The sequence below is a fragment of the Phytophthora ramorum genome, assembly GCF_020800215.1.
Source record: "Phytophthora ramorum isolate Pr-102 chromosome Unknown Phyram_PR-102_s0016, whole genome shotgun sequence".
In the NCBI taxonomy this organism is placed as follows: Eukaryota; Oomycota; class Peronosporomycetes; order Peronosporales; family Peronosporaceae; genus Phytophthora; species Phytophthora ramorum.
Genome location: NW_027150662.1, coordinates 974,182 through 992,124, shown reverse-complemented (window position 1 = coordinate 992,124; position 17,943 = coordinate 974,182). Strand labels below are relative to the sequence as shown.

Genomic DNA, 17,943 nt, shown 5'->3' with positions numbered 1-17,943 from the left:
CTGGTAACACTAAATAATGCTTCGTTTACGCTTGCGAGGAAGATATGGTTGTTGATGAAAGCCGTGAACGAGCAGGTCGATGCAGATTAGATGCTTCGCTTTTTCGCATCGGCAGTGTTGGTGCCCGAAAGGTCCAGCGAGCGTTTACGACTGGCAGCGGCAAGTTTTGAGCTCTTCTGGTTCAGCAGTGATTCGTCCACTTCGCCCCAGTCGATATCGTCCAGGCTATCGTCGACCGGGGCTGATTTGGTAGACTTCAGCGTGCTTGTCCGCTTGTTGTTGGCCTGAAAAAATGGGGATGACTTGGGCGCTAGAGAAGCCTCAACAAAATCTGGACCGGAGTCCAGTACGTCCAAGCTATCCAGCACCCTGTTCGAATGGGCAGTTGGTGCGGGGGTTGGAGTCACGTTGTGCTATCCCAAGCAGTAAGAGATTGGTTAGCCAGCAACAAGCACGAGCAATCGATATAGTTTCGCACCTTTTCGAGGTATTTTTGCACGATGGAAATGATCGATTCGCCATACTTCTTCACACGAATGCGTCCCACACCGTCGACCTCCAACAACTCCGCATTTGAGACTGGGACTGAATTTGCAATTGCAGCAATACCAGCAGTAGGAAGGATGTGGTACGGCATAAGATTATGGATGTCGCACACACTCGCACGCCAATCTTTCAGAAGCTGGGCAAGTGCTTCAACGTGACCTTCAGGAATTCTGTTGTCAAGAATGAATGATCAGTTCAATTCAGCGATGAGTATCAAAACCAAGATGCATAGCAGCGCGTACCTCCTGGAAGACTTGGTCTCTGGAATAAGCGGGTACTCGGTTGTTGTAGGTCGTGCAACCACCTCCACTTCGCCATTGTCGTAGTCATCGCTAAGCTCTTCAACAAAATCGTTCGAGCTAGTTTTTTTCTTCTTTGCTGCTTTGCGAGTCCCTGCTGCTTTGGTTTTCTTGGGTGCGGTCTTCTTTTTCTTAGAAGCCTTTGCTTTCGTCTGTGGGGCACCATCGCTAGCGGATACACGCGTCTGATACTTCGTCTTGCATACGATACGAACTCGTTCACCCCGCATAAGCCTGTTAGCATTAATTCCAAGAGATAGGAATGTCGTCGTGAACCCCTTCGCATTTGTTTGGTCCTGCACATATTATCGAGTTAGTTATGCCTTAAATTAAACGCATTGACGGGCACTTCGCCTTACCATTTCCCGCAGGTATTGCCGAAGGATCATGTGATACAGAATACGCTCAACCTCGCTGCGGGAGTAACGTCCTTTGCCTTTGCCAAAACCTCCAAGCCGCGAGAACTGATCTTGCTTCCACTCTCTGCCCTTGACCACCAACCCGAGAAATATTTGCGCGATCTGAACGAGAGTTGTAGGATCACCAGTTTCTTGGAGGTTTTTGACTGAATAAAATACAGAATATTGATTAGAAAGAATCCGGCATTCCATCGCCCAGCTTCATGCATTGCAAACATACTCATCTTGGTCAGAGCGACGCAGTCCTCGGTTACATCTGACTTCTCGAACGTGATTCCTAAGGCCTTGTTTTTGCAGTTATCGCAAGTACCGTGGCACTGCGTGCTCGAAAAGTGCTCGCCAAAATACTCCAGAAGAGATGTTCGCCGGCATTCTACCTGATTCTCACAGAACTCGGTCATGCGCCGGAGGTTCTGTAGGTGCACGTTGCGATGCTGCATATTTTCGCGATCCTTCGTTATGAGCTTACGACGTCGAGTCTGATTCACAGAGAAAATTGTTTAGCACTCACAACAGCATCGGAAGAATTGGTTAGTTTCCGAACATACCAAGTCCAAAAAGGAATAGTAGAGGATGCAGTTTGCAACATCGCCATCTCTTCCTGCTCGACCAGCTTCCTGAAAAGGCAACCACTTCGATTAGCAAAACATAGGCTAAGCTATCATTGCAGCGACATTTACCTGGTAGTAATGTGTCACGGACTGGGGGATTGTGTGGTGAATAACGTAGCGCACATCGGGTTTATTGATTCCCATACCAAACGCGATGGTGGCGCAAATGAGCTTGATTTTCCCCTTGCTCCACTCGTGGTGTCGATATGCTCGGTCCTCAGGTTCCAGTCCAGCATGGTAGAACGAGATTTGACTTGCTTTTCGGGTGTTTTCAAACCCCAACGCCTTGATCAGCTTATCTGCTGTTTGCTCGCAGTCCTTTTTCGATAAGCTATTCAAGAAAAATAAAATGATAAGCAATTGAGCAGCTAGTACATCTAGCACTATACTCAAGGGCGCGTACCAGTAAATAATTCCGGAGTCGTCGATGTGCTTCCGGACGTAATCTGCTAACTCGGCCATGAACTTGGAGGTCTTCTTGCGCACATCATACGTCAAGTTTGGTCTGCAGTCACGCACAGATGATTAGAACCATAGCGTAACTCGTTCCTTGCGGCAAATATTACTGGTATACCTATTAAAGCTTGAACGCGTGATGAACGGGTTGTTCAGCTTGAGGTTTTTTACAATGTCTGCCTCCGTTTGTGTGTTCGCTGTTGCAGTCAATGCCATGATCGGAACCTGTACACAAAGAAGTTTAGAACTGGAGCAATGAGTCGCTAGAACAGCTACTTCGAAGTATCACGCACTGATGGAAATTTTGATCGCAGCGTTCCGAGATTTAAGTAGTCCTTCCGGAAATCATGACCCCATTGACTAATGCAGTGCGCTTCGTCGATCACGAACCGAGCCAGGAGACCACGTTTTTCGAGCGATTCAAACAGATTATTGAGCACGTTGCTTGATGCGATTTTCTCGGGAGTGACGTAAAGCATTTTGATTCGAATGCGGTTGGAAAAGAGCTCCGAGATAATCGGTCGTTGTACGGTCTCATAGTCTTGGTCTCCATTCAGATTCGCAACACCTACATCCAAAGCCTCCAGTTGCTGCACCTGATCTTGAATAAGAGCAACCAAGGGAGAAATGACGATAGTCACGCCGTCATCAATGCAGGCAGGCAGTTGGAAACACAGACTTTTGCCACCACCAGTGGGCATCAGCACGAAGACATCGCACCCACTAAATGCCTCCATGATTGTCCGTTCCTGGTTAGGTCGGAATGCATTGTGTCCGTAAACGTCCCGAAGCACTCGCTTGGCACGCTGCATTTTGGAGTTCACGCTGGGATCGTTGGAAACACATGGCTGTTCAACAACCAGTTGACGGGTTTGTACCTCATTCGAATAGCGATCGCTTCCAGACCCAGATTCACCGTCTACCCACGAATGAAATCCGCAGGTACTGCATCGATAGTACATACGGTTTGCGTTTGGTCCATGCTGCACGCGGGCCTCCACAGTGGACATTCCGCAAGAGCATGTTGGTGTATTGCTCGATGCGTCACTCGCGCTATTGTACGATTGTGGCACCTGCACAGGTCGAGGCGGGACCGGTGCAGGAGACACATTCCGACTCGACGGAGATGCTTTTGCTGCGCCTTTGCATTCTCTGTACCGCCTGCTTAGCGCCTCCAGTTCCTGCTCCAGTTCTGAACGACGCTTTTGCATGAAATCCGGTACTTCTCCCTCGAGCGATGCATCGTCGCACTCTTCACGCACTTTGCGCAGATTCTCTCGTGTCCGTTTAATCGATTGGCGGAGTTCGTCGGCCAGTACACCCCTCACTGTTTCTTGCGAACCACTTGTTTGAGTAGACGGAGGGGAAATAAAGTTTTCATCAGCATACAGCGGTGACTTCTGCGGAACAACATGACGGGTCTGGTTCTGTGCGCGCTGGTGATTGGCAACAAGTGCGTCCACATCAACGTCTTCGAACAAACTATCTGGGTCATCATCCAGTCCTGGATATAACGTCTGTTGCACCACAGCTCGTGCCTGCATCCTGTCCCCCATGATCTGATATCCTGTAGTCGACGGCGGTGACGGCGGCGGAGTCGTCCGTGTAAGATCCACAACATCGCTCGCCGCTGCTGCAGGCTGGAAACCCGTCGGCGACGCCGTGTACGACGCTGCATCTCCTCTTTCTTTAGCCCCACCGCCATACTCTCTCCGCTGCTCTACAGGGGTTGAAACTGGCGCTGCATTAATCACTGGGATAGTCCCCAGGGCGATCCTGGGCGTCGGCACAACCTTGAGCTTCGTCGATGCCTTCGATCTCGCTCGCAAGGCCTGAAACTTGTGCAGTGCGTCTCGTCCTCGCTGGATAGTCTCCAGGCAGTTCTCTTTATCGGCTGCTCCGTCGTCCGCACTGCTCAAAAGGAAACAAAATGGACCAAAACACGCAAAATCAAGTTCATTTAGTCTCCACAGGCAATCCATCACAATAGCGACACAGTAACGCTTACGCTTGTTTCCGAGCCGCTCGACTGTCTAGATACGCCCCGATGACGTGGGAATTGAGGCATTGCTGCAGAGTGTTGGTGGGGGCCTGGGAACGGGAATTATGACGTGGATATGGACAGTTAGGACGTGTGCAGGGCGTCGTTAGAGAGCGCAGCCAGTAGGCTACACGATTGTTACCTTCTCCGCCCACGCGAGCTGCTCCTTGAGGTTGAATTGCGGCGCGCCCGCCGCGCGCTCACCGGTCGCTGCCGCCTTCACGCGCATTGTTTTGAATGCGGAATAAGAGTGATGGCCTTGAATTAATAGTGACATCTGGCGTGTTCACTTGAGTGGCCGTGACGGTTGAAGAGCACGGACCCGTAGACGAATCTGGTGGTGCTAGCTCAATGGCTATCTGATGAAAGTTCGATATCGATGGAGATAGCATGCGTAAGCAGTCCCCTGTAGCTCCAAATGAGCATGAATACAGCTGAATAGCCAAGTAGCTGGTCACGAAAGGTGGAGGTGTTTGGCTTAGTCTTGGAATAACGATTCCATGTCTCCAATGAGTCCACAGCTCCATGTCGTGATACACGTACACGCCATGAAAGCACAGGTCTGAGCATGTGATTTTCCGATGGCGGCAGGTCCAGATGAAACGCGTCATGAAAACATATATCTGAGAGCATCCACGTCGCTTCAAGTTGAGAGGATCACACGAAATGTCGTGCAACGCGATAGAGAGCTGAATTTCATCTGCTCGAACGATGCTTAGCCTGAAAGCGGGCCAGCTTCGCTTCAAAATAAATCACGTTCAGTGTCAGCGCGTAATAGTACGAGTCATAACTCGCCGTGTAGACGACGTCTGCTCAAGCAAATGCAGGGGTCTTTTTTTACAACAATAAGAATATTCTACAGCAGTGAAAATATCGTGTAAGCTTAGTGCTATCGCGGCGAAGCTCCACCAAAAGCCTTTAATGATATGTGTCTGTCATATTTGGCAACCAGCGCGATTGAATCTGCTGCCCGCCGTCGGATAAGCACCTGTTTCGACGGGCTGTCGAACTTCGACTCGAAGGGGCCAAAACGCGTGTACCCATTCCAGCACTTGTTCAACATGTTGTGACATCAAGTTGTTGTGCTCTACTGCAATGGCTCTCCTCTCGTAAGCTACATGTAGCGTACGAATTGTCTAACAGCCGCAGTTGGCAATGCAACACCATGCGCTATCTCGTCGGTACCTCGGGTATACCAAACAAAATAATAATGAGATACAGAGATGCCTGTAAGTTATGGCATCGAGAACGGGTACATGTACTGTAGTGCAGCACAGGTACAAGGCTTACTATGAATGGCTTCGGATACGCGTTCGTCTGGTCAAATATTTATCCGACGACGGCAGTAACTTTACCAACATGCACGTTTTCTCAACCTCTTGTTACGGCACCTCAATAATCCAGGATCGTCGAAGATGGCAGACCGGAGATTCAAACACTCCGAGACGTTCACATGTCAACGCGTTGGGAAGCCGATCAGACCGACTCAAAACGTTGAGTCATGCTCTCTATCAGTGTTTTCGCTGGACGCTGGGCTGTACGGCTCGCGATTCCACGCTTTAAGAGCAGCCTAGGGTTTAGTCTTTGGTGCATTTGTCCGACGGCGGCGCACTGTGCCAATCCCTGGGAAGAGCTCTTTTCTTTAGCATACGCTCGACTCGAGGCTCGTATCCTCCATTAGCACTGCCATTCGACAATCGCTGCCATCGAGAGGACAAGAAGGCAATTTAGGTGGATGCAAATGGCTCCGTTCGCGCTCAATGCCAAAGTGGACGCGATGTCTCTGACAGACCCGGAAAGTCTCAGTTCCGCTGCATTTCTACCTTCTGTCGCTAAACCCACAGATAATTCCACGGCAAGCGCTAGTCAGGCGGAATCGGAATGTTTGGGGCTCAAGAAGGAGGACAAGAAGGTCTTCCGGTGCACGTTCCCTGGTTGCGGACGTGAGTTCCAGCTCAAAGGGAACCTCAAGCGCCACGCCAACATCCACAACGGCGACAAGAAGTTCGCGTGTAAGTTCTGCGGCAAGCGCTTCTTGCGCAAGGCCGATATGGAGGTGCACTACCGCGTGCACACGGGCGAGAAGCCCTACCGCTGCAAGTACGAGGACTGTGGCAAGTGCTTCGCGCGCCGCTCGGATTTGCTGAGTCACGAACGGACTCACACGTACGTTATAGAGTGCTTTTAACGTCGTAGGAGTGGAATCTGACGGTGTTCCTTGTTGTGTGGTCTTCTGTAGAGGCAGGAAGCCCTTTGCGTGCGCGTTCCCGAACTGCGACCGCAGTTTTGCGCGCAAGTTTGATCTCCACAAGCACCAGCGTCTGCATGAGGAGCAGGCGGACGCCTCGGGAAAAGGCAAGACCAAAAAGCGCAAACTGTCCCCGCGGATTTCGACGTCGCCGCCCACGAAAAATGATTCGGGTGATGAGAGCTGTGACTGCCCGAGCGATGTCACGGCGCCTTTTGCCGTCAGCCACACTGTCGCTGACGCTGCTCTGAATGCTGACGTGCTCTTACCAGAGCCGCTGGCCATGAAGACACCGGTGCCGCTTGCCAGCACCTGCGCAACCGGTCGGCGCAAGATGTCGGCTACTGCTGCGTGCTTAGATGCGCCGCGACCGATGCGCTACGAGCTGAAGTGTCCGGAGAACCACATCCACTCGCCACCTGCGTGCTTTGCCGCACTCTCCTCGTTGGACGCATTCTTGCTCTCCCAAGAGACACTAGATCTCACTCGCCCGTTGACGCTCGACGCCTTCCCAGCGCACCGTCCGTCGACTTCCGTAGCCTCGAGTTGCTGTCCGGCTCATCTCGAATTGAGACCTCCTCCTCCTGAAGACAATGCGGCATTGACAGGATCGGCCATATTCAACGGATCTGATGGTATGATGGACCAACTCTTCTCGGCATTCCCAGCTACTTCCCCCCCAAACAGCACCACACTCGTACCCAAGGACGCTTCAGGCTCGTATCCCAGCATGGCGAGCGATGCCACATCCATTAGTGGCCTTCAAATGATGCCTGCGAACTCGGCGCTCCCCAACACTGCTTCGATGGACCAAACACTTGCTGAGCCCAGTTTGGCTTTCATTGCGCAGGATGGCAATGGATCAACGCTCGCTCCCGTGAGTCTGCTCTCCAGTTCAGCTACTCCATTTGACGGGTCTGCTCCCAATGCTCAACTGAGTCTACCAGCCTCTGCTGCTACGCCAGGGAACTTTGGATCCGCCGGTTCTTCCAGTGACTTCATCAATATGGGCAGTGGCGTATCAGCTGCCGCTGCGGGGCTGAACAAATCTGCTGCTGAGAAGGCTTGCTTGTCGACGCCGGCGTCGTCGTTGTTGGACTATTCGCGCCACAACCGTTCCTGCGGACACTTGTCCATCCAGCACGGGAACCACCGCGACTACGTCGTGCAGAACCACCTCCTTTGCCAAGACAGCGTCACGAGACTGGGTGCACTCAAGCGCATTCCTCCAAACCCGAAAGCAGTAGCTAAGGCTACGGCAACACAACCTGTCAAGTGCAGTTCGCCTAAGGATACCCATCGACCGGGATGTGGCCACCTTCCTGTGCGCCACAAGGACCACATTGACTACGTCGTGGAGGACAACTTGATTTGCCAGCAGGCGAGCTGGCTGGAGGACGACAACCTCGAGCTGCTCGGAGATGACTTCTGGGACTTCTACGGCGCTATTGACGCGTTCCCAACAAACTAATTGTCAACAGTGTGAGGCTGCTGTACATGGGCTTCATAGCACAAAACACCAGGATTTATTTGGTTGAAAGTAACTCGACTAATGCTTTGATAAACAGCCTCCCTGCCGCAGTCTCGCAGCTCATTAATTCGGTCCCATAAGACGCATTGCTTCGCCTCCCGTGGCATTGGCGCCACGGTATCGAGCGACACGATACGACGGGTTGAATGCCCAAGAAAGCGCGTTCAGCAGGCCTTGCGAGTAGAAGCACAGCTCGGACAGATACAGCAAGAAGCCAGAAGTAACCCAGTCGGTGCCAAACGCCTGCAGCCAGCCGAACAACGTCGGAAGGAGGAGAGCAGCGACCGTAGCCACACAACTCGACAGCAGTTGGCCACTGCTACGACGTGCACGATCGGCCTGAGGCGGCAGTGACTGCCCGGACGAGCCCGTGTAAGCAAGATACACTGCCGTACCTGCAAACGTAAGTGTCAGCGTCGCTGGCAAGTAGAACAGGAAAACGCGTGCCCAACCAGGACTGTGGCCCACAAAGCACGCACGGCATGGACCAGCTCCATCCGGCAAGAAGCCGATGACACCCGTCAGCAGAGAGAATGCCCCCGTACACGCTGCAGAGCACCAAATCACTACATGGTAGACAAACTTGTACTCCACCGTACTCGAATGTGTCCAGCGCACAGCACGAATCAGCTCCAAAGCAACCGCAGCACTGAACAGCAAAATAGCGGTACCGAAGAACTGTTGGGTGCTCTTCAACAGAGCGCAGAAGAAGACGTGGGTCTGGTGAGCCCTCCATACACCGGCAATCCAGAGAGTCAGGTTGTAGCCAAGAGTGCACACCGAAAGCCAGAAGAAGAGCGAAAACGAGCGGAAGCCACGCAAAATCGGGTACTGCACAAACGAGGACACGATGAAGGTTGAACCAACGAGCGAGAGGCCCGACAGGAACAACACCAACACAGCGTGGGTATCCATGTCATACATGTTGAAGCTGTTCTCGAAGAACGGCGACGCCTGCTTCGAAGGCAGCAGATCGTTGTCGTTGCTGTCTCCTGCAGCCTTCTCGAAATCTTCCACACCACACAGCGTAGAGTTGGCCGGGCATGCAAATCCCATTTGTTTCTTCTTCACATCATACAGCGAGTAAAACTTCTTCATGAATACATCGCCGAGAACCCACATCTCTTGCCCACTCGGTTGCACCAACACAATGCAGGTTAGTCCAACGCACAGTGTGTAATCAGATCCTTCCAAGACGTAATAGTGGTGGCCCCCGACGCCAATCCGTAGCGGTGGGAAGTCCTCCGGTGCACAAAGGAAGCACTGAAAGCCGTACTGCACAAATCCGCAGTAGCAACCCTGGTTCTGAGCGAACGTCGCCACTTCGTACAGGAAGTTGAGGTACAGCGTCCCTGGAATGCCAATCAGCGACGTTCCCGAGTCCACAAAGGCTACGCACCCATCTGCACAGGCATTACGATGTTTGCCGACGTTCACACTATGCAAGTGAATCCTCCAGAACGTCCACTGTCCAAACTGCGGCAGCACATCCGTCATCTGCCACGACGCCTGCATGAATCCCATGAAATCTTCGTCGTATCCACCCAAATGCAGCTCGGATCCATTGGTGTTGGGATCCGGACTGAGATAGAACGCAAACACCGAATCCAGCTCCGGATACTGCTCCAGCAGCGCGAAGAACAGCGGCGGGTGCGAGAACGTCGACAGTCCGTCGAACGCCAAGCCTAGCAGCCCGTCGGCCTTCATCCTAGCCATGGACTCCTCCTCCGTTCGTACAATGCCCACGGTCGTATCCTGCACCTCGAACTGTGCTACGTGCACCACGTCCTGTCCAAAATGGCCGCTGACCTTCCCACTGCCGTACTGCACCGCGAACGCCGGGTGGGTCGTGGACTCGTGGTACGTGCTCGACTGCGAGTGGTTGAACCTGTCCAGTCCTGCGCACGCCTCGCACTTCTTGCCGGGCACCCACAGGTCGCTCGATCCCGTGTCAAAGCACACGAGAACCTCCTGCGGGGGCGATCCAATAGCAATCGGGCCGAAGAACTGGAACTCCATGAAGTTCTCCAGCGGCACGTGACCCTCGGCTTCCAGCTGTTGCGCGTTATGCAGAGCGTCCTGCGCTCGCAGGCTGTTGTCGCCGTTCTGCAGGACATTGAGGCTGCTCAGGACGCCCTCGACTTCCACCGCGTTGGTCGTCACGGCGTCGCTGGGCTGCGTGTGGAACTGCAGCAGCTTCTGCGCACTGCGTCGCTGTGTCGTGGCCGTCAGGGGGATGCGCAGCAGCGAGTTTGCGCCCTGGGAGGGCAGCGCCAGCGTCACGAACGCCGCGAGAAGCGCCGCCAATCGCAGCCGGTTCAACATGAAGCACTCCACTTACGCACTACTCGGCAGATTGGGAAATACGGAGACTAAACTCGGGCTGGCTATACCGAAGCGTTTTTGGCGAATGGTAGCGCGGTGAAGTGGTGTTTTGGACCAATGGGGGGACAAGGGATAGGGGATATGGAGCACCAAAGATCGCATTCCGGCTTTTGGAACTCAGATTCACCCCGGCCAGACAATGGCAACAAGGACTGCAACAGCAACGAGAATCAACGAGCATTACAGAAGCTAAGCGTATTGTGCTGCCAATGCGAAGTGGCACACTGCAGTAACTAACGTTCATCGCATCGCGTTCAGTGAGTCGACGACCTCCTTGATTGTCAATCTCTCGCTTGGGTCAAACCGACACATGCGTTCCACCAGGGCGAACTCTTCTTCGCTGCAATTTTCTGGGTGCGGAGGAAGCTGTTGACCCAGAACGTGATACCTGACGATTTTGTCATCCACATGCTTTCCCCACGGGAGTTCCCCACTAACTGCTTCGAGGATGCACATCCCGAACGAGTAAACGTCGGAAGCGAACGTAGCTTTATCGCCTCGTAAAACTTCAGGCGCTTTCCATTGGATAGCACCTATTTCCAGTTTATCATTATCTGACTCGTCCCTGCTGGTGCTCAATATGCTGAGACCGAAGTCTGTTAGCTTAGCTAGACCATCACTGCCGACGAGGATGTTGTTGCATTTGAGATCACCGTGAATCACACCCATGGAGTGCACGTAGCGTAAACCGAGTGCTACTTCGTACAGTTTCTGCCAGACCTCGTCTGGGTGATCTTGTAAATATTCGTCCAGTTGCCCACCTCCAGCATACTCGCACACGAAAAACATTTTGCCAGCATGGCACGCACCAAACATTTGCACAACGTGAGGATGGCGAAGTCTGTACCAGATTTGAGCTTCGTATAGAAAATCATCAACCACACGGTTGTGCTGCGGTCCCAAATCAAAACTTCGGCTCAGTGCCGAACTGAGCATGGAGGCATCACTGAATGACTCACGCCCAAATTTCTTCACCGCTACTCGGGCATTTTTCCATTCTCCGAGGAGGACGGTGCCAAATCCCCCCCGGCCGATATGACGTGATTCGGTGACTTCGTATGGAGGAATAAACCAATCTGGGATTGCTGAGGTCAATAAAGAAGCAACCGCATGCTTGGCCTGCGTTACATTAGCCGCCTTACTCGGCGCATAGCTCGTAGGATGCATGGTGAACTCGAATTGCAGCAATTCCAAAGCCTCTTCTCGGTTTTTTGTGTCGTCTATGCTCTCCAAATACGCAGGCAAGTCGTTCAAACGCTCGAATATCTCAATCTGTTGCTTTTCTCGGAGGGGTTCCCACTGGTCTCTCCACTTACGATCACTTTCTAGCCAGGATAAAAGCGCAGTCTTCATATACATATCCACGTCGTTGTGGACTGAAAGGGCAGCCTCGATACCGAGACGAGTTGCTGAGAAATAATTCAATTCTTCCACTCCTGACAAACGAACGACACATATGTGTTCAAGCTTCCTGTAGAAGAAGTGCAGGATTGCGCCGTATTGCCGAACGTATTGCCGAACAGTGTCTTGCGAAAGAACGTTCAGCTCAGACTTCAGTCGGTTGAACACGTTCTTTAATCGGTTGCGAACGGCTTGATTCATGAGATCCATCGTTGTTGATCCTTCACACATTCCATCAATTGTTGTGAGTAGGCTTGATAATGTCGATTCGCCAGATGATGTTGCAACTAGAGCATCTTTAAGGTTGACCCACGCTTTCGGCATTTCGTCAAGCTTTGCAAGATCGACTACACTCGTCTCAGATCTCTCAGATGTTTGTGTGAAGACTTCGAGCCGTCGAACGACGTCTGCAGCGGAGAGGCGATCTGCAGCATCGAAAGAGCACATTCGCTCTACCTGCCGGTACATAGTTTCGCTGCACTTTAACGGGCGCATTGGAATACTTTTGTCTATTAAGACTTTGCGCCGGATAACTGGCTTGTTTGAAATCCTCCACGGACGCGCTCCGCTCGTTGCCTCGAGAATACACATCCCGAATGCGTAGATGTCCGAAGCGAACGTCACCATTTCCCCGCGCAAAACTTCAGGAGCTGTCCACCAAACCGCAGCCGTCACTGGCTTCTTACTAAGCTCGTCGTTGCCGTACGAAGCATCCGACTCTATTGTGCTTAGCCCGAAATCGGTTAGTTTTGCAAGCCCGTCACTCCCAACCAAGATGTTGTCACACTTTAGGTCACCGTGAATCACACCCATTTCATGCAGATACTGCAATCCTATCGCAGCTTCATACAGTTTATTCCACATCTCATCTGGATGCTTCTTCAGATAATGATCTAGTTGGCCACCCGTTGCATTCTCACACACGAAAAATGGTCGCTGGGTATGGCACGCACCAAACAATTGAACCACATGAGGATGATTGAGTTTGTGCCATATTTCCACTTCGTTGATGAACGCGGCCTCCTGCTTTTCGGTTTTCAATTTCACAGTCTTAACTACTGCATCCGCTCGTCTCCACTTGCCGTAATACACCTGGCCAAATCCACCTCTGCTGAATGAGGTGATGTCGACAAAAGCAACCTCATATTCGGGAATAAACCAGGATTCACGCCTCGACATATTTAAACAGGGCACAACACATTTAGCACCCAAAGTATCTTCCACAGCGCAATCTGTACTACGACATGCACTGAAGCCTTCACTTAAACCCGTCAAAGCTGTATCGTACTCATTTTGAAGTTTTGAATGAGGAAACGACTCCAGTGGTGCTTCATTCAGTTCCTCTATAGGTGGTAGCTCAAGCTGGTCCTGCCATTTATGTAACGTGTCTGAACGAGACATACGAACGTCGTCCATGAACTCGTCGAGATTCCTGTGCACTGAAGCGGTATTCTCGTGATCTAATCTAAACAGTTGATTGTGGAAGGCGAAAAGAATGTTGCTGAACCGATCGAGGGGCTCCTTCGAGGGTTTACCACGTTTTGTTTTCAGCTGACTGAAAACATCCACAAGTCTCTCATACACATCACGGGCCACACAAGTTACGGTGTCTGTGCAATTGTCGTCAATTTCGGCAAGAAGGCTTGATACTGTGACAACAGCGTTTCCTGAACAAGCACGAAACCCACCAAGGCTACTCCAACATACCAGCACCACATCGAATTCTCCCGCCTGACGCTTGTGCGTTTGAAAATCTTCTGTAAATAGTTCTAGAGTTCGCACAACCTTCGAAGCCGAAGGGCGACCAAGAGGATTGTCACTGCGCATTTGAGCTACCAAATCATGAATGTGTTGAACAAGGCATAGTGGCAGTCGTGGCTTCTTACTGTTCGCACCTGCTGTATCTTCACAGGAATTCACGCTAGTTATTGCGTGAAGGATGAACGTTCCAAAGGAGAAGATATCGGAGGGCTGTGTTGCATTTGCTTCTCCGACGAGCTCGGGGGCCTTCCACTGCTTGTCGGTGATTTTCCCCTGTGTGTTGCTCTCACTTTCTGATTCAGGTTCCTCGCATGATTGTTTCTGACATAGCTCGAGGCTACTCAAACCAAAGTTGATTATCTTCACGCAGTTATCGGTACCAACGACGAAGCTGGTAGCATTTAGATTTCCGTGAATCACGTTCTTCTCGTGAAGATACCGAAGTCCCAGGGCAGCCTCGTACAGTTTTCTCCATATTTCGTCTGGGTGACAGTGCAAATATTGATCGAGCTGCTCCCTCGTATATTCGCATACAAGAAACGGCTGTTTGATATGGCATGCTCCAAACAGCTTCATCACATGGGGATGATGCAGCTTGTACCATGTCTCCACGTAACTAGTAAACTCACTAGTCTGTAGCTGTATCCCCAGTTTTATCACCAATACTCGTGCTTGGTTCCATTTTCCCGCATGAGCAGAGCCTATATCCCCATCAGTAAACGTACTCACGTTGTCAAACACCACCTCGTATTCAGGAATGAACCATCCTGGCGCATTTGACGTCCATTGAGAGGTTAGCAATAATCTTGCTTTCAAATCGGCAAATGCACCGCTCGGCAATAATAAATGCGTCGGAAGTTTGTTAAGCTCATGCTGAAAGTATGTCAAAGCTTCTTCACCTTGAGCTTTTTCCGATTCGCCAGTCCTTTTGGTGTCTTGCAAACTCTTCAACGTCTGCTTAATTATTTCCATTTGTTGGTCACGATGATGCTTCCACGTTACTTGCCATTGATGGACATTAACATCAAACGGTAAATTGGCAATCCTCAGAAGTACATCTAGGTCTTTGTGCATTGCAAATATGTCAGTGAGCACTTGACCGTGTGCAGCGAACTGCGTTTCAGGAATTGTCGTTGCAACAAGCAACCTGTTCATTCGCGTATGCAAATTGAGTAGTATTATACAGTATCGATGAACGATAGCTCCTGACAAGTGCCTGTATCTGTCATTAAGCATATTCAATATATCATCCAGTCGCTTGTGCACGTCGCGAAACATGGCAGCTGTCTCAGTTGCGTCTTGGCACATCTCTTTAATGTCAGTAAGAAGATTTGATACTGTCGTCGAAGCAATCACAACATCACTTAGATTGTTCCACGTGGACAAGTTTCCATCGGGGTTTCCAGACGAAGGAGAAGATTCGTCAAGGAGCATTTTCAGTTGACGAACGATATCTGGAGCCGAAAGTCGGTCACGCGGATTGAAGCAGCACATTCGTTCAACTAGCATCCAGTGACTCGCTGTCATCTTCGACGGCTGATCTGGAAGTTTTCCTGACAGGATAGCGTCTTTCAGAGCGGAGCCAGTGAATCCCCACGGAGAGTCTCTATTCATAAATGCTTCCACAATGGTTATGCCAAATGCATAGATGTCTGACTCAAAAGAGAGAGGTAGTCCACTCAGAAGTTCAGGCGCTGTCCACTCCAAACGACTGGTATTCTCGGTGCCAAAGTTGCGTAATTTTGCAAGCCCATTCTCTGCGATTACAATACTATCACAGTTGAGCTGACCGTGGATGATGTTACGATCATGTAGATACTGCAGACCTAAAGCTGCTCCATAGAGTCTCTCCCACAAAATTGCTGGAGAGGCAGCGAGATTTCCCAACAGTGACTCTTGGGTTGCAAATTCGGAAACGAAGCAAGCTTCACCGTTTTCACCGTACCATACTCCAAAGAGTTGGACAACATTCGGGTGACTTAGTTTTGACCATCGATCGAGTTCCTCGGCGAAGTTTGTAAGCCTACGCTTTTTCGCCTTTACTTCTACTGGTACGTTAAGCCAATAATTCACAGCCCCCCACGACAAATCATTTCGATCAATGATGTTCTCGTTGTAGCCATGCTGGACTGTAACAGTTAGGGACACACCAGACACTGCAAAGCACAAGAGGTCAAGCACTTCATAGTGGCCGCGTTCCACGGACGTAATTATTGCGGTTTTACCAAAAATGGTCTCGTTATCAACATCAGCACCCTTATCCAAGAGGGCCCTCACAACTTCCTGATGCCCATCTGCAGCAGCACAGTGCAACGGCGTCCAGCCAATCCTGTCAGAACAATTAATATCCACTCCATGTGCCAACAACGTGGAAACGACCTCCAGATGCCCTCCTTCAGCTGCATAGTGAAGAGCTGTTCGGCCTGACATGTCTACATCGCTCGCGTCTCCTTCGCACTCCAACAAACGCATAAGAGCGTCACTTTGACCATGCCGGCAAGTCTCAATAACAGGTGTCACTCCAAAACTGTCCGTTTGGTGAACATCAGCCCCCGACGCCAGTAACAGATTCACACATCCCATAGCCCCTCCTACCGCAGCTTCATGTAGTGCTGACCTTCCGTGATTATCAACAAAGCGAATATTTCTAGGGTGTTTTATCTTCAAATGATCCACAAGGTCAGCTCGGTCAGCTTTTGCAGCAGCAAATAGCGTCTTCCTCAAGTCATCCAACGATGGTTTCTCGTCACCTAAATATCCCTTCAGAAAGTACTCGACACACTCCAATTTTTGCTCAACGGCGGCATAGAACAGTGCAGTGTTCCCCCATTTGTCAGCTTCAAACACTCGAGCTCCACGACCAACCAGGAATTGTATCAAGGAGAGATTTGGCATCTGCGCTTTAACTGCCCAATGCAGCGCTGTCTGTCCGTTCCCATCCCTTTCATTAACGAGGGAATTTTTGTTCTCCACCGCGTCACACAACCCCTCAACCACTTCCAATTTCCCAGCAAAAGCTGCCGAAAGCAGTCCCTTGGCAGGTTCTCCTGCATCCCAGTTGGACCGTACAAGGCTCCATTGGGCGAGTTCCAGAGTTCCCCCTCGTGTTTGCACGATTGAACATCGCAGCGAAGCACCAATGAAGTATCCGATGTGGTGAACAACTCGTCGATGATCATCCACTTGGAAAAATTGTCGGCACACCACCGCCACGCTCGTCAAGAATGGAGCTGTTTTCTTCCTGTACTGCCCACTGAAAACTGCAGTGTTTACGCTGCCACCACTTTGAAACGAAACAGACAGTTCATCCGCTCCTGCCGAACCAAATTGGCTTTGATGCGCGCTGGGATCTCAATTGAAATTGATTCCTCCCGCTCCATCAAATACTGGAGCACATCAACGTGATCATGTTTTTTTGCGATGGCTAGTGGCGTTTCACTGGAATCAGTCTCGACGTCCAATCTAGCACCTCTGTCAACCAGTATTTTAACCACATCGACATGTCCGCCAGCGGCGGCGCAATGCAGAGGAAAGCAACGGTGCTGATCACAGCAGTTGACATCAACTTCATGCTCGAGTATGACCTCCACTATCCTTACGTGGCCGCCTTTGCACGCAAAGTGAAGCGCCGATTGACCCGCAGCGTTACCATTCGTGACATTTGCCCCTTCTTGTAGAAGCCGGAGCAGTACGTCAAGATGGCCGCGTCTGCAAGCTTCAATAGCAGGCGTTATCCCGAAGGAGTCGACTGGTGAGATATCCATCCCATTTTTTATGAGGAACTCCAGCAGGTGAATAGCACCAACCGAAGCGGCCTCATGGAGAGCTGATCTTCCGTTGCTGTTAGTAGTAAAAAGACCAATATCCAACTCCTTATCCAAATACGGGATGGCATCAATTTGGGCGTGACTTGCAGCAACAAATAAACTGCTCCAAAACTCACTCTGCGGCTCAACGACGCAATCTCGCAAAACGAAGACCACAAACTTGATCTTGTGCTTCATGAGAGTATTATAAAGAGGAGTATTTCTCCATGTGGCAATATCAGTAGTTTGATTCGTAGTCTCACCAAGAAACTGAACGACAGCAAAGTGTCCGCTAGCAGCCGCCACTTCCAACGCGGTCTCTCCAGCATCATTTTTCTCGATTGAATAACCCCCATTTCTAGCAAGAAATTGCGCTGTAGTCAAATGACCCCCGCTGGCTGCTTCGTGAAGAGCAGTATCACCATTTTCGTCTTTCCCA

General features: G+C 50.9%; 3 protein-coding genes across 3 annotated transcripts; 1 reads left to right on the top strand and 2 right to left on the bottom strand.

Annotated features, from left to right (window-relative positions):
* Nucleotides 1-86: 86 nt before the first annotated feature.
* KRP23_13008 (ATP-dependent DNA helicase Q-like 4A) lies at nucleotides 87-4,601 on the bottom strand (the record flags this gene model as incomplete). Its single annotated transcript, XM_067883667.1, has 12 exons — nucleotides 87-413; nucleotides 479-716; nucleotides 789-1,141; nucleotides 1,205-1,410; nucleotides 1,485-1,743; nucleotides 1,813-1,881; nucleotides 1,945-2,206; nucleotides 2,279-2,380; nucleotides 2,450-2,556; nucleotides 2,625-4,242; nucleotides 4,340-4,422; nucleotides 4,515-4,601. 12 exons carry the CDS (start codon nucleotides 4,599-4,601, stop codon nucleotides 87-89), a joined length of 3,711 nt encoding a protein of 1,236 aa, XP_067739092.1.
* Nucleotides 4,602-6,107: 1,506 nt separating this feature from the next.
* Nucleotides 6,108-8,091, top strand: KRP23_13007 (Oocyte zinc finger protein XlCOF26; the record flags this gene model as incomplete). The annotated part of the gene is made up of 2 exons (XM_067883666.1): nucleotides 6,108-6,538; nucleotides 6,612-8,091. The coding sequence occupies 2 exons, from the start codon at nucleotides 6,108-6,110 to the stop codon at nucleotides 8,089-8,091; spliced, it is 1,911 nt and encodes a 636-aa protein (XP_067739091.1).
* A 123-nt stretch (nucleotides 8,092-8,214) lies between these two features.
* KRP23_13006 (Cathepsin D) lies at nucleotides 8,215-10,476 on the bottom strand (the record flags this gene model as incomplete). The annotated part of the gene is made up of 1 exon (XM_067883665.1): nucleotides 8,215-10,476. One exon carries the CDS (start codon nucleotides 10,474-10,476, stop codon nucleotides 8,215-8,217), a length of 2,262 nt encoding a protein of 753 aa, XP_067739090.1.
* Between the last annotated feature and the right edge of the window lie 7,467 nt (nucleotides 10,477-17,943).